The 15,887-nt window shown below is 33.8% G+C and overlaps 1 protein-coding gene across 7 annotated transcripts in view; it reads right to left on the reverse strand.

Moving 5' to 3' along the window:
• Nucleotides 1-15,887, reverse strand: part of KIDINS220 (kinase D interacting substrate 220) — a 74,708-nt gene that overhangs the window by 44,730 nt on the left and 14,091 nt on the right. For all 7 annotated transcript variants that reach the window (XM_066994908.1, XM_066994906.1, XM_048071343.2 and 4 more), the window contains exons 5-17: nucleotides 15,126-15,224; nucleotides 14,087-14,188; nucleotides 13,486-13,584; nucleotides 12,583-12,780; nucleotides 11,250-11,348; nucleotides 10,040-10,138; nucleotides 9,177-9,275; nucleotides 7,683-7,860; nucleotides 6,908-7,072; nucleotides 5,381-5,560; nucleotides 4,879-5,044; nucleotides 3,842-3,993; nucleotides 1,224-1,513 (exon numbers count right to left, since the gene is read on the reverse strand). In XM_066994908.1, the coding sequence (XP_066851009.1) occupies nucleotides 1,224-1,513; nucleotides 3,842-3,993; nucleotides 4,879-5,044; nucleotides 5,381-5,560; nucleotides 6,908-7,072; nucleotides 7,683-7,860; nucleotides 9,177-9,275; nucleotides 10,040-10,138; nucleotides 11,250-11,348; nucleotides 12,583-12,780; nucleotides 13,486-13,584; nucleotides 14,087-14,188; nucleotides 15,126-15,224 (1,926 nt within the window). The remainder of the gene's footprint in view (nucleotides 1-1,223; nucleotides 1,514-3,841; nucleotides 3,994-4,878; nucleotides 5,045-5,380; nucleotides 5,561-6,907; nucleotides 7,073-7,682; nucleotides 7,861-9,176; nucleotides 9,276-10,039; nucleotides 10,139-11,249; nucleotides 11,349-12,582; nucleotides 12,781-13,485; nucleotides 13,585-14,086; nucleotides 14,189-15,125; nucleotides 15,225-15,887) is intronic.

Consider the following 15,887-nt stretch of genomic DNA (forward strand, 5'->3'; position numbering starts at 1 on the left):
CATAAATTATTCTTAAATTACATTACAGTCATTTTATTTAAAGTAATATTTATGCTATGTAAATCAATTTTTCCAGAGTAAGCAAAAGATTATTTGTAGTTTCAGCTAACCCCCCCCAACTGCTTTGCATAAGAAGTACAATAAAATTATCTGCCTTCCATCCAAACTAACTGTACTATTACTGTCAGGCTCAGTCACTCCTATTCAGTATGTGTGTATATATATATATATATATATATAAAATCTGAAAGTTGTTTTTTTTTTTTTTCATTTTTGTCTAATGTTTTGAACATCAAGTTAGACATGTAACAACTAGCCCTAATACAGAAACAAAGGTGGAATTCATCTGCTTTTATTTTTGCAATTACCAGCTACACATTTAAATCGATTCTCCCCTAGCTTTATCTTGAATGCACACATTAAAAAGAGATGTCACATGAGTAACTCCCCAGAAATGCCCATCTCTCTAATTGGATTGCAAAGGAGAAACACAACTTTTAAATGTCTGAAGCAATGCAAGATGAATACAATTCAAAACAAAAAATTCTCAGGAAGCACAGTAGCAGTACACAGATGAGGTCTTCTGTGCTACACAAAGATTCACACAATACATTGTTATACAACACTTCAGCTGTAATCTGTGGAGTTAACCAACAGGATACTAAAATTTATTTTCAAATAGGAGCACACAGGATATTTCATGACAGTCTGATGGACGTAGTTTAGATGCAACCCTGAAAAACAGTATTATTTTCTATCATTTATCAAGAAATAGGTGAACCATTTCAGAATCAATGTTCTTTCAGTGCTACCATTCCGTTCCTGGTAAAGAGGTCTTACAGCCAGCCAGCCAATTAGGCTTGGTTCTTCAAGCCTATTTGGCTTCAGAATATTTAAGAAGTTATTCTTTCTAATCTTACAATCTAAAGTTAGCTTCTATTAAATACTAATCATTTAGAACAGTTGTTTTCATAATGCTTTCCTCCTGAAAACATAATCCAAATTTAACACTCCCAGCTGACTGGGCAAATCACCTAAGGTCACTAACATTAGATCATTAAGTTTAACAAGTGGACCAGAAGTGTTCCTTCCTAAAAAAAAAGGCTCATTTCAACGTTGAGAAATTTGGCGTAATGAAATTAACAGTACCCCATCTTAAGAAGGCTACAGGTTTGGGGGGTTCATTTCACTTCTTTTGATGATTAATTCATATATATGCTTACCTTCATGAATCCCTCGCTTTTCAACTTGTGAAGCTTGGAGGCAGCATTGTGAAGACGTTTTCTTTGAGAATTCAAAACTGAATCCATCACTTGCCACCAAGTGCGACAATTCAAGATAAAAGCCAAACCAACAACACATGTAACTGTTATAAGAATAACGTTCACAGTCATGTTTGTTGGTTCTACATTAAAAATTGCCAGCAGGGCAATTGCAGAAACAACACAAGACAATATGAACAGGAAAATCACGAAGGATGGGAGACAGCACGTTTTCTTCCATTTCTTTTTACCTAGGAAAAAAATATTTGCTGTTAAAATGAATTTAAACGTCATTACAGCTGAATTCAAAGCATATTAACTTGCATACTTTCCATAAAACACTAATTTGCACAAAAGATTACTGTAGCATTACTATCCACTTACAAACATGAAAAAAACACACCTAAATTTACCTAAATTCTTGAAAAACATAAAGCAGAGCTATTTCTTTAATCTTCAGTTTATTTCCACTGTTTCAAGAAAACCACGCTGACTGTAAGTTATCGTTATTAAGTAGATTTCACATCAGTGAAATCACCCCTTTTATGACATCTCTCAGCAGCTTATTTACTTAAGTAAATTCTAGGCAAACAGCATGGTAACTACCTGGTTTGAAACAGAAATATGATGCTTCAGTAATCTAATAATAATAGTGCCCCTGGAGAACTAACTCAAAGTATCAAGATACGATCTGATATTGTAGCCCCAGGACTACCTTTTCTTGCATGCTAACACACACCCAAACAACAGAATATGGCAGTACATTAAGGATTAGACAGATTACAAGAGCCTCAGAGTATGAACAACTTGGCTTCCACAGGATTGATATGGAAGAGACAGAATATTGCAGTCAGAGGGTTAACAGAGCTAATGCAATGATCCAAGATAAAGGTTGGTTGTTTTAACCAAAGCAGCAGCCTCTGCCTATGGGGTTTCTACAAACACAGAAATTCAAAACTTATTAGTGCCAAAGAACAGAACTATCTAATGTAAAATGATTAAAGCTAAAAAACAAAAAATAAATCACTATTTGAACTGGAATTAAAAATAAAATATGCTACAGTAAAAGAATATCAGACCACGTATGATATTCTAGGCCCGGGTTTAAGCTGGAAAAATCTTCCACGTTGCTGACATGACAGACTGGTTTGTAACACAGAGAAAAGCAACAGAAATGCATCATGACAAGAGTGAAGGGCAAGAAGGGAAGAACAACAGCTCAGTTACAATTATAATCAGTTCTAGACATCTTTAAGTAGGAATGCAAGCCTTCTCTAAATAGAGACAAAAATGGATTAGAGACTTATAAATCATCAACAGTGAAATGACAATTGAATACGTTTGTCTGTGAGTGTACAGACAGAACACAAGTTAAAGATGCAGAAGATTACAAATAAACCCATATGGAATTTCTATGAGCATCTACAGACAAGAAACCTATGAACATCTAGAGATACAGAGACGATGTCGCAAGATTGTCAAATAGAGAATTAGGAAGAGCACAGGACAGCAACAGAGCCAAGGAATACAAGACAAAGGTAAGATTACAGATGAATGGGAAAGGGCATTTACTGCAGACAATCACAAGAAGCCAGCACTACACTGCCATTTGTTAAGCCAAATCCTGTTTGGGGAGAAATTACAGCATCATAAAAGCTATTTTAATGAAATTATGGAGAAAAACTGGAGAATGTCTAATATGGAAATAATAGTGAAAAAAATCCAGATATCGCTTTCATAAAGAACATACAGTGATTTTGAAAAAGAATAACGAAGAACAAGTTGTGCTCAGCAAATAGAACGGTTTTTTCTACCCTCCAGAAGGTACGGGACTAAACATTTCATTTTGTGAGAGAAGACAACATCTCATAGATTCCTCAATGTGTGGTCAAGATCAAATATAAATGATGAATAATTAACTGAAGCCAAACTCAAAGCAGAAATAAGCCTTCTATGAATTGAAAACTCAAGAACTCCCTTTCTTCACAGTATCATATGCTGCTCTGTATATATATATATATATATTTTTTTTTTTGTAATCTGCAGATGCAGCAGTAAAAAAAATTTCTTCCATTTGGATTAAGTAGAAATACTTCATCCCATCTTACTAGCACACGTAGCCGTTTATGATTTTGGGCTAATATATTCAAAACATTTATCATTTCCAAGAATAAATAGTGGTCATTCAAAAAAGCTCTGAATAAAGATCTAATTAAACAGAAATTTATATTAGATAAAAGTATGCTTTTGTGTCCTGCTAACTCAGACACAACTACTTAATTGCTACAGAAAACACTACGCCACATCTAAGAGGATGCAACATAAACATACATTCCAATTGTCACATATGACAACTATATTTTACAAGAGATATTCCTTTGGGGATTAATAAAATCAAGGTAAGCAAAGAAAATAGGGCATTTTTCTCTCCAAGACAACGGAAGGAGAGTTTCCCCTTCTGTATGAATTTCTGCATGACTACAACAGTTTCTAAAAAGACCTTATAATGTGAGAAACAGACCCATAGTAACAGTGCATTGAAATGGTATAATCAGAAGTGTCATTCAGGTAATAAAAACCTTGTGTATCTTCTGTCTTGAAAACTCGAAATAGCCTTGTTGCTAAGAAACCAAATTCTCTTTCACATGCATCAGAGAGGGTAGCAATCATCTCAGCCAATGAGGTTTCTCCACCTACACTGGACAGTCTATTGTAGTCCGTAAACAAAAATCTGAAAGAGAAAAATATACATGTTGTACACTTTGGAAAGCTTTGAGCATTTGGGGGCAACCAAAGCAAAAGTACTTCTACATATCTGCAACTGAAAGTTTTCATTTTGGTTTGGTTTTTCTTCTGAAATGAAGGAAAAGCTAAAATACTTTTAAAAATTCTACATGAAACTGCATATTTATTTCTTTACCTATTTCTTCTCCTGTTATCAACTTCTTCACCCCACTTTCTATTCTAAAAATTGATTTATTCAATAAGTAGAATCAACTGCATCAATAATGGCACTCCAAACAGCAACAAAAATATCTTTATGATACCAAATCATATTGAAAAGTATTTTTAAAATTGCCTTCAGAGGTATCTTCAAATATTCATGGAGGAAGAAAAAACAAAGAACAAGCCACACAAAATAAAATATCATATCTAAATGATAGGATTAAACAAGACCACAAAACACATGATCTAAATTTTTCTTGCTTTTCGGTAAAGAGGAAGTTTTGAGCAGTCTGATGCTCTACTTCTTACAGGGGGAGAAAAAAACAAACAAAAACACAAAGACCTTAACAGCAGTAACCAGTGGAACAAGCATTAAGCACAGTTTACCATCTATTAACTCCTTATTTTGTCTGTTACAAATTTGTCAAAAACATAAATAAATAAACAGTAACTTTTACTGACTTTGGTACAAAGTTTTTCTTGAAATAATTGCCATCTTTTTCACACTGAAGATTTTAACTGCATAAGCTTCTACGGCTACTGTTCTCCAAACGGGAATCTTAACACTTTTTCACGGGAAGATAAACATGATAATTAAAAAGCACAGTCTGCAAAGTATCAAAGTGAACCTGAATTATTCATTCAAGAGCAAATAAGTGAAATAACCAACCTTACGGGTAAAGCTTTAGTGGTTTGCTCTGGTAACTCTGGTGGGTTCACAAACATGAGCTTGAGAAGCAACTCTAAATATCCAATATGTCTTGCCAATCTTGCACTTAGCACCCAGGCCCAGTTCCAGCTCTCACCTTCCCTTCGGCCACCAAAATAAATTACAGCTGAAACAAAAAGTTTATATGTCAGTCAAAATCCACAACTGAGAGAATCACAAAGGTTACACAGATAAGGCATGGAGCCGAATGAATTTGTAAGTTATTACTAAAAATGAGAAGGCTAAGAGCAACATAGTGAAGTTAATATACAAAGCTTTTCTGATTTCTAGAATGCCTTCTCAATTACATGCAGAACACAAGAAAAGAGCCAGGAGGTCTCATTTTCTATGAAAACACTTCATATTTTTTCTGAAGCACAAAGCATGTCTACAAAACAATAATGGATTCTAAGAACAGATACTAATCAGAAGCCATCACAAACTTCATATAAAATAGACTTACTGAAGAAAATGTAGAGCACTGCTAATAAGCTGAGTGACACTGCTATTCCCAGCTTTGCATCCACTGTGAAAGCAAGCAATAAACCCAAGCCTCCACACAGCAAAAGTGTGAGAAATACAATAAGCCAGGAAAACTGAAATAGAGGTTCAATCTGCTGTCCTGCAAAAGTCTTCATTTCATCTAAAAGACAAAGATGAATTACGATGTTAAATCATTTTAAAACAGAAAGCAAAAAAGATACTGTAATGATCCTCAGATTTTAGAAGATTTTTTCCTGGGCTAACTTGTTCCTAACATTGACCAAAAAAACCAGACTATACCCCTTGAAAGAGTGAAAAAAAGTAAGTTTCAATACATGCAATGGACAAAACCATTTAAATATGTAATTCTTCCACTGTTTGCTGCAGATTTTCTACTTTTAAACGCTCATTAAAGATACTTCCTTTTCTGCTTCAGAAGTCTAAAACATTTTTATGACACAAAGAAAAAGCAATCTGCCGTAACACTAAAAAAAAAAATCATTCCTGAAATCATTGGATATAACAGTAAAATTTAATCTTATTGTGAAAACACCTGTTTGTCAATGCGTGTTTGCTCAAACAGGAATTGTTTAAGAAATTTATTTAGGATCTATTGAATAAGAAATACTAAATGCACAATCCAGATGAATAAGGAGCAGGAACGAAATGCTGAAAAAGTGTTCTCAAAACACAGGAGTTAACAATAAACATCACGCTCAAAAATGAAAAGTGCGCACAGCACTTTGCTTACGACATGGAACATGATGTGAACAAAAAGAACAGACCTCATTTCAACTAATAAATGAAGCTTTTAAAGCACAGAAATCACCGAAAATAGGAAATATCAAGACTATTGAAAGCATTTTGAATTAAACAAACATCTCAGAAAAATATCCTTTGTTAAAAAATACCTACATTGTAAATAAGATGCCCATTTCAACCAGAAGGATTATTTAGAATGGCATGTATACATGCAGGAGATAACAATGGCTTTCTTCATATATTGCATTTCATTCCTTACATCATTTCAGAAAGTTCAAAAAGCTCAAAGTAAATAAAAGAGGGGAAGAAAACTTGGTGCAGAGAAAATACACTACAAAGAAAAATATTAATAGCCTAGAATTTGTTCCTAAACTTTGAGTAAAAAAATAAAAAGACATGTTTTGTTGCTGCTTTGTGCCTCCTACATGTTGGAACCTGATTTGACACCCTCATCCCCAAGCTGTATTTCAGCAGCCATACTTTCAACAGTTTGTAAAGAATAGATTCACTAATGCAGGTCAATAGACAGCAACACTTCTGGAATGTCTTAACATTGCTTAACTGAATAAGGCAAACTACAGCTGAACTGATGAATTTTATTGATAGTAAAATTTAGATGTTTTCGTTACAGAAACAGATTAGATACAGCACTACATAGAACAACATCACATGAGAGAGTTTTTGTAACGGCTCATTTCTACAGATGGACTTAAACCTACACAGAAAAGGCTACATCAATTTTTACCTTCCAATTTCTTGAGCAGGAAAGATTTTCCACTTCCCCACTGAGCATATAAGCCTACACAGATCGGTGGCTGCATGGTCGGTTCACTGAGAATATCAGCCAAAGCACTGCTGTACAGATCATAACCCAGCATATCACCATCAGATTCCGTGGGAGACAAGTGTCCTGTAACAGGAATACTATGTTACAGAGCTTTGTTTTAGGAAATCTTCTCGCTATGACAGTTTTCATACACAAAACCATGATAGGCTTACTTGTATTTGTATACACCTTCCTCCCATATACTACTAAAGTGTTATTAACATTGTGTTAGTATTAGTACATTCTTGTTCCAAGGAATGTTAATCGTCCATATATATGTTATATAATAGTAACTATTAGATCTTACCACAAAAGACTCAAACAAAATCCCAAATCACAACAAATGAAAGAAAAAAATTCTCACATAAGCAAGATCTAAGTAAAAAAAATACCAACAGAAGTTGCACAGCATCCAATGTCAAAAGGCAAATGTCAAAAATAAAATGTTTGAGCTTCATTAGGATTTCAGAAGGATGATTTTTTCTGCCAATTTAAGTGTCTTTTGTAATAGAAAAATCTCTCATTAATCACAACATTAAAAAAAGAACTTGATTACCAATACGGAATTAACTGGATTCTCAATATGCAAGTGATTAAAGATAAATCACTTGGATCATCACTTATCAATAAATAAAGCTCAAATTTTCTTCAGTATAAACTTAGATCTGAGGAAAAGATAAACAGTTTTACTCACTGGCACCAAATATCTGTGTTAAAATACTCTTCTGGTGGCTACAGTCAATATTGTAAGGTGTTTCTCCTGCTTTGTTAGGTCTATAAAGCAATCTACCATCTTTTGGATTTCGTAAAAGTAGTTCAGCAAGTTTACGGCTTCTTCCACGAATGGCAATATGAAGCGGAGTATCTCCTTTCTGCAATTCAGTGAAAAATTAGTAATATCTAAGATAAATTCATAGGAAGTAATGACCATATCACAGAATCACAATATCACTTACACTGGAAAAGACCTTCAAGATTTTCAAGTCTTATCATCAACCTGACCTGAGTCCCATCATGTACCCAATATATTCTACAACCCTTCAGATGCATTATGTATTTGAAATGCATCTTAAGGAACTCACAACAGCATTAAAGCTTTACAGCAAGTATTTTTCCCCTCAAAAAGGTACTATAAAAGTTTTTAAAAAATGTGGAAAAGCATAGGCTCTTATCACGCTAAAGTCAAGTCACTATCTTCTTCCTTAAATATTTATAAACAAAATCTAAGGTTCACAATAACTGTAGTCTATTTAGACAGAAACAAATTCAGAGACTTGTTTAGAATAAGAGATTATTTCAATTATTAGAATTATTTCAATATCTTCTCAGACTTCTCCAAAAAGCTTTCTGCTAAAAGTTTCCTTATTATACCAAATCAAAAATATTACTTATTTGCTCTAGGTATAAGATAGTTCTAAGAAGTTACAATAGTATCAAATAAGCGTTCATGTATTGCAGAGATCTACCAAAGTAGATAACGCACCAGATGACAATTGTTTTTGTCCCTGTCACTGCTTAGTTTAATGACTATTAATCAAAATAAACATGAGTGACAATTAACATCATCAACCTCTACACTCTTTTCGAGCATATCAAGATTCATTTTTTCATATCTGAAATTCTCATTTCTGATGTGAAATTTTTTCTTGGCATATGACTAAAAGCACCCTATTTACAAACAAAAAAAACACAAAATACTAATTATGGGAATAAACTTAAGCATTCTGATCATTTCAGCTATTAAGCATAGGGAAGACTAAGCCCTCTAGATCTTACGTCATATAAAAAATCAAGAAGTAAGAAACAGACATTTTGGTATTGATGACGCATGAGCTATCTTTAAAGAAGTATGTAAATACTTAACAACGAACATTGGAAGTTTAAATTTTTGCATCAAAACATGTGCTAGCAACAAAAAGGCATCTGATCCAAGCAAAAAAATAAATAAATAAAAATCAACCAGTTCAATGACTGAAGCTATATAAGCATATAAATGGAACAAGAACCAGTGTTAGCTTCAGTCTTTGTTCTGTGTCATTCCTAACTAATTCTTACCAAAAAAAATCCTCATCTATCTTTTTCAAAGTTGATCTCTCTTCCTGTTTTAACCTCGACAGCTCACTATAAAATTTTGCTGCTAAACTAAAATGATTAAACATTCTAAAGTAAATGACCAAGTGTTCTTTACCTTGTCTACAGCAGAGACCTTAGCTCCTTTGTCCAGAAGAAGCTCTACTATTTCAATATTTCTCATCTTGGTTGCCTTGATAAGTGGTGTTTCTCCATCCTAAAAGGAAAAAAAAAGCCTAATTAAAAAAGGAAAGCAAAAACACCCAAAAACCAAAAAGCCCTTTCCTGTATACTCCAAAACAAGCAAAAACTAGTGACAGTGTAACAAATAAATCCTAAACTTTTAAGAGAACTTTTTAGTTACATATGTTTGCATGCAGGTAACAACCCTTCAGTGTATCTGTTCTTAAAAAAAACCACAGACACTATTATAGATTGATACAAATCACAGCACAAAATGCAAGTGCAAAATAAATTTCTGTTAACAGGTGTCAAAGAGAGAAAGAGTGGATTCAGATATAATAAAAGATATTTGAAAAGAGACTGAGGCATGGAAGAGTTAATTTGCTGCTATACATACTACATCCTCTGTTTTTTAAATCCCTGTACAATGCAATAAATGGCAATCTTAACCCAACTTAGTAATATCAGAAACCTCTTTCCTCACTTTCCAGCAGCAGATGCTCTGTTATTTCAAGTGTCAGTGTTGTTGAGGTAAAGCATCCAAAAGATTTCCTCCTACTAAGTTTCAATAGCAAGTGATGTTTATCAATGGTGGACATTAACATAACGGAAACACCTCTTTTCCAAAATGCAGAATTTATTATTATTTAAAAAAAACCACAACTAAAATAGCATGCAAGGTATTCACACTTGACAAAAAAAGTGAATTTGGTACTATGATCTTAATATCACATAGGAGCTGGGAAAACAACAGATGTCAAACCAAGTAAATCATGTCCTCAAAATTCTAATACTTACTTTTGTGCACGTTTCAGTATCGGGGTTGCATTGCAAGATATCCCTCACCATTGTAGCATTTCCTTTCTCAACTGCCCAATATAAAGCAGTTTTATTATCCTGAAAGGGTATTACATGTTATTAGCACTTAAATTTAACTGGATTAATTTCAAAACCTGTATATAAAATGCAATCATATTGAAAACAGCACACAAATCAGCGAATTTTAGCACAATTCAGGGCAAAGGGAAACACTACCAAATCTAACTGGTACACCAGTGGAACTCAGTGGGGAAATCTGGCTATAAAGCGCAAACCTATTTTAAAAACCTGAGCTTTAACAATACGAGCAGAGCCAACCTATCTTGAAACAGTTTCCAAAGCGTATCTCCCAAATTATACACGGGTATTCAGTTGTAAATCAAATATATACGTTTTCTAATCAAATAAAAAGAACTTTTTCCACAGCATCTTCTTTCTTCCCCTGTTATATATTTATGTTTCTCTTTTTTGTTTGTTTGTTTTGGAGGGTTGTTTGTTTGAAAAGATTTCTATCCTATTAGAACACAGAGGTAATAACCACTTCCAGGCCTTCCAAAAAAATCAATTTTCTTGTCTCTTTTATGGCATATCCCAATAAAACTGTTGCACTCATGGATTGCTTGGTTGTTTAGTTAAAAAGGACAAAAAAAATGAAAGGAAGGGTAGGTAGAAAATATGGAAGCTACTGACAATACTGCTCAATGTAAGCAAGGAAATTTATGAAAGAGAACCAGCCAAGCATAGCAACAGAACTGGCTAAACACCACTGCAAACAGATATTACCTAAGGGGTATCATATATTAATGTAATACTACTATTAAAAAAATAGTGAATATTAAAATAAATTGCTTATTTAATGTATTTCACAATTTTAAATCTGCACTGGTGAAGTAAGCGCTGGTGAAGTTAAGTTCAGCATTCTTTGCTTTTCAACCATTATATAGAGTAACTGAAGAAAATGCTGCTTAGCATATCATTACAGTTACATATGCCTTACAGCTTAAAGATATCACAGAATGTGTCATGTTGCAGTGCAGTTTTTCATGTTTGATGGGAATCTGAGTTCCCCACAGAGGAGAATTTGAGCAAGTTTTTAAAGCGCTGTTTTTAGAAACATGATATAGTTATTTGATACCCAAATTCACCTTGCATTCAAGAACTACGCTAACGTTTACATTGCTGTACTTACCTGACCTCTAATGTCTATATCAGCATACTTATGGAGCAGGGCCCTCACAATTTCAACATGACCACCTCTAACAGCCCCAATCAGCACTGTGTCTCCACTCTGGAAAAAAAAAAAAGGAAAATGTTATAGAATATAGAAGACAGATTAAGACTCTGGCAAAAAGAAAAAAAGTATATATAAGAAACAATTCTGGACTCCTGGACTCCCCTCTCAATCCTCCCAAATAGATTAAATATAAATCAATGGGCAAAACAAACACCAAAGAAAAATAGATCCCCATCTTAAAGTACATTTGTGCGTGTGTACATTATACTGCTATCCTGTTTACATATAGTATTGTTATTAGAAAGAAAAGTTTTTGTCACATGCAGCACCACAGCTTGGCATGAAACCATCTAAGAAATGCACAAAGCTGATGTGAAATATGGAAAAATGCATCCACAAATCCTTTCCAAGTTACACAGCAAGCATTAGGAGGTTTTCCTCATGTCTCTGCAACTCCCACGCAATTCAGTTTAGGACAGGAACACCTCAAAACCTTTTTACTGCTCTGAAATATACCAATCTTGACAGAGGCACATAAGTTTAGCTATCTAAACTCCTTTAACACCCACTATCTAAACTCCTTTAACACCCTAGGCTGCAGTGCTCAGCCGGCCCCTGCCACTTCAGAAAAAATGAATACCAAGGCAATGCTGCGGGCAGTCTACGGTACTTGTGCATAAGCAACTGAATAAAGCACTGCATGGCTAGCTAGTGATTCGTGCTCTGGTCACTCAGAGGTACACAGTGCACCTTTAACAGTCACTGTTACATGTCTTAATCAGAGCTGAAGTCTCCCTTTCATAGATGCAGATTTCCTAATCCTAATAAGTTTAATTGTCAAAGATGTAGGCAGATGCCGAAACGTTATTTGTTATGACATCCACTGACTTACAATTTTAACAGCACTACCACGTATGTTAATACACCAAAAAAATGCCCCAAAGCTGCATGATAGTTCAGTATAAGTCTCATGTTACAGACACAAGCAACATACAACAATATTGTAAATTTCCATATGGCATTTCAATTCAAGAAACTCAAAGAAAAAGAGTTAAAAAGAACTCTTAGAAGAAAGTGATTTTCTTTCACATTCTCATAACAGCATTTGCCACTTAAAATAGTTGCAGTATGTTGTTTTTGTTGTGTAATGTTGTTTTCTGCCCCTAGGTGGCAGAAAAGTTAGAAGTGTATCTGCAAACCTGCATATACTAGAATTTAAACATATATTACATTATTATTATTATACACATAGTAAAGCCACAATAAGGAAATAAGAAAATGTACTCACTCTATCAGGAATGTTCACATAAGTTCCAGCATCAAGAAGATCCTGCACAATTTCAGTATGCCCCTCCTTTGATGCAATCATCAACGCTGTATTTCCATCTTTATCTGTTAAGTTCACATTTGGGTTCCTTTTCAGGATTTCTTTTACCGAGTCAGTATAGCCACCTTTCACTGCTACAATAAGTGCAGTCATAGAATTCTTTAAACAGAAAATATATATATTTTTGTTGTACAGTTGGTACAGAAACCATCATTATATCAGCAGTTTAAATAACAAAAGAACACCCGATGATGTTACATTTTTAACCATTTAAGTGTTATTTCAGATTTATCTTTTAAAGTACACTTGCTATGTTTTCTATTAAAATAAGAGAGAAACTAATAAAAAAGCTCTAGTCAATTTATTTTAATTGCTGAATGTCGTATGCACTGTACAATCACTTTCCTGCCATATGAGAACTTACTATTATCAAGGCACCCACATGTGCCAATACTGTTCAAAAAGGTTTTTTTCAAAGAACTTCAGGAATAGTCATATGAATATCAAGTTGTCCTACATAGTTTTTCAATTAAATTTACTTATATTCTGTTTTAAATTAGTATTTTAAGTTTATCTAGTATCTTACATAAATAATAAAAACCTATTTCATTTAAAAATAAGAAAAAAATGCAGCTAAAAGCTTAAAAAAAATCCTAAGCTCTGAAAAGGTGCAACACTATTATTTTCAAAAGATTCCTTGTGTTTCTTTGTAGTTTGCAATTAGCTGGAAACTAACATACTCCAACATCAACATTTCATCTTTTTTCACGGTTTTTTTTTTTTTTTTTGCTAGTTACATTACAAAATTAAAACAAGACACAGATGTACCCACATTTTATTGCTAGAAAATGAGCAGTTACTTACCGCTCCTTCTTGATCAACATCAGCTCCCATTTGCAGCAAGTATTTCACACACTCCAGATGACCTTTCCTAGCTGCCCAAACCAATGGGGTGGTTCCATACTGCAAAAATATTTATTAACATTTTTTCCATAACCGCCTCTTTATTTAGTATCTTCTACAATTTAGCATTTGTCCTATACTTCAATGCACTACTACTACAAAGATCAAATTTGGTCTTAAAAGTTAACAAATGCATCTGAAAACCCATTTTTTTTCCTTTGTACATTTCTAGCTGTAAGAATTATTTGTCTATGCAACCTAATGTAGCAAGGTTTACAACAGCTTAGAAAACAGAGATATGGTCCACTGAAATAAGTGTTTACAGCCATCTTAACCATACTATGGAAAAACCTCTTGCAAGTATATTGACTCAATCTAACACGTTAATTCTCATCTCATGGGCAAGATATAACAGCAGGTGTTTTTCAGTCAGAAACTACTTGATATATTTTAATTTTAACTAAAATTATTTTAGGATATGACATGCTAAATAACAGAACTCATTTTTACAAGAACTGTACTAAGCATTAAAGAAACTAAGTATTACATAAACATAACTTACTTTATCAGAGCAGTTTACTTTAGCTCCATATTGGAGTAAAAGATGTACTATATCCGAGTGGCCTCGTCCTGCTGCCCAAATAATTGGATAGACACTGTATTGCTTTGAAGAAAGAAAATACGAACCATATGAAATAAAAGTCATAATTATTTTTTTTTTTACGACCAATATTAATAAAAATGTTCCAAGAGATGATAAACCCACAGAAGGAAATTATGAAATTAAAACTAGTAATGTATCAGTAACTATTGCCTAGTACACTGTCGAGATAATGGCTAGAAAAAGGTCTGCTGCTTTGAAACAATCCTGTAACTCCTTCAACAAGGTTTAAAAATTCATACCCTTATCTTAATATACATTTGTAATGTAAGTGAGAAACAAAACAGGTACACATTACCCCTCAATAATCAAGGCTGCAGACCAATCGTATCATGCATACAGAAGCTCCATATGCAAAGCAGATTTAATCTGCAATAGGTAAGTCGCTACTGTTGTTTTTTTTTTCCGTTGCTCACTGTCACCTCAGACACCAAATTGATTATACTGTCACATCTGTTTGTTCAAGTGTCATGATGCACGTATTTTACCGAAAGCCTTGTAAAATAAAAAAAATCTCAAAATCTTAGCATGGCACAGTCATATGATCTAGCCCCTTTGGTAACTTCTGCACCAATGAAAACAAGTTGTTGTTTCTAAACTGCTCATATTAGTTACTCCATAAACTCACACATGCAGAAAAATGACAATTGCTATACAAGTAGCATTACATACAGTACTTATCTCCTCTCTTGCTGATTTGAATCTTACTAAGAGGTATGCATTCATTTATTCTCATTAAAAAACACTGGCTGTCATAAAGAATTAAAGCAACCACTTGCATGAGTAAAACAATGACTGGTGTTGTATTGCCATGAACACTAAAAGTTTAGTCAAGATAAGATTAACACAGGATTCAGGATTTTAAACATTTTGTCAGAAGAGGAAAGAGAGGTTGTGTTTTTTGTTTGTTTTTCAAAAACAAAAACAAACAACCACTTACCATTCCAGTGATGTTTGGATTTGCTCCTTTTTCAAGTAGGAGCTTAGCTACTTCAGTACGGCCTTTATATGATGCCCACATCAGTGCAGTCCATCCTCCCTGGCAAGCACAGTTCAAACAAACAACATAAGCGGAATATACTCTTTAATTTAAAGTCAATAATTAGGTTTCTAGTTTGGCATTTGTCTCAAGACTGTTTGGCAAGTCCAAGATCTAACAAAGACTGACTACACAATCTTATAATCCTAATAAATCCATGTGTGGAAGTACTGATTTCCTGCTATATGCAAAGCCTGGGAGAATATCTTATCCTAAATGTTCCTGAATTTTCCCCATAAATGCCCAATTCCAAGTGCATAAAAATCCAGTAACTACACAAACCAAAGAGAAAGCATTATCTGAAAACAAAAAGCTAGAATCCAAGTCAATTAACTTTGATGGATTTATTTTTGATTTGTCGAACAGACACCTACCTGTCCTTCATAAAGTAACTATGTAATGACTTCCTTCTTTATGAAAGCGGTCTTATGTCCTCTCAAGGGAGTAGTAATAGCAATTAACTTCAAACTTTAATGGTTCATTCATTCAAGTTTGTAAGCAAGGAAACAGAGGTTTTACTGTCTATGGCACCTGACTGGTCAGGTAACCAAAACTAATTTTAAAGTAACAGTATGCCTCTTAACTGTAAACACAATTTCATTTCTCCACAATACATCTTTTCAGACGTTAAAGATCCCTCAAGACTGACAGAGGCCTAGAAAG

This window comes from Anser cygnoides, chromosome 3, assembly GCF_040182565.1.
Source record: "Anser cygnoides isolate HZ-2024a breed goose chromosome 3, Taihu_goose_T2T_genome, whole genome shotgun sequence".
Lineage (NCBI taxonomy): Eukaryota > Metazoa > Chordata > Aves > Anseriformes > Anatidae > Anser > Anser cygnoides.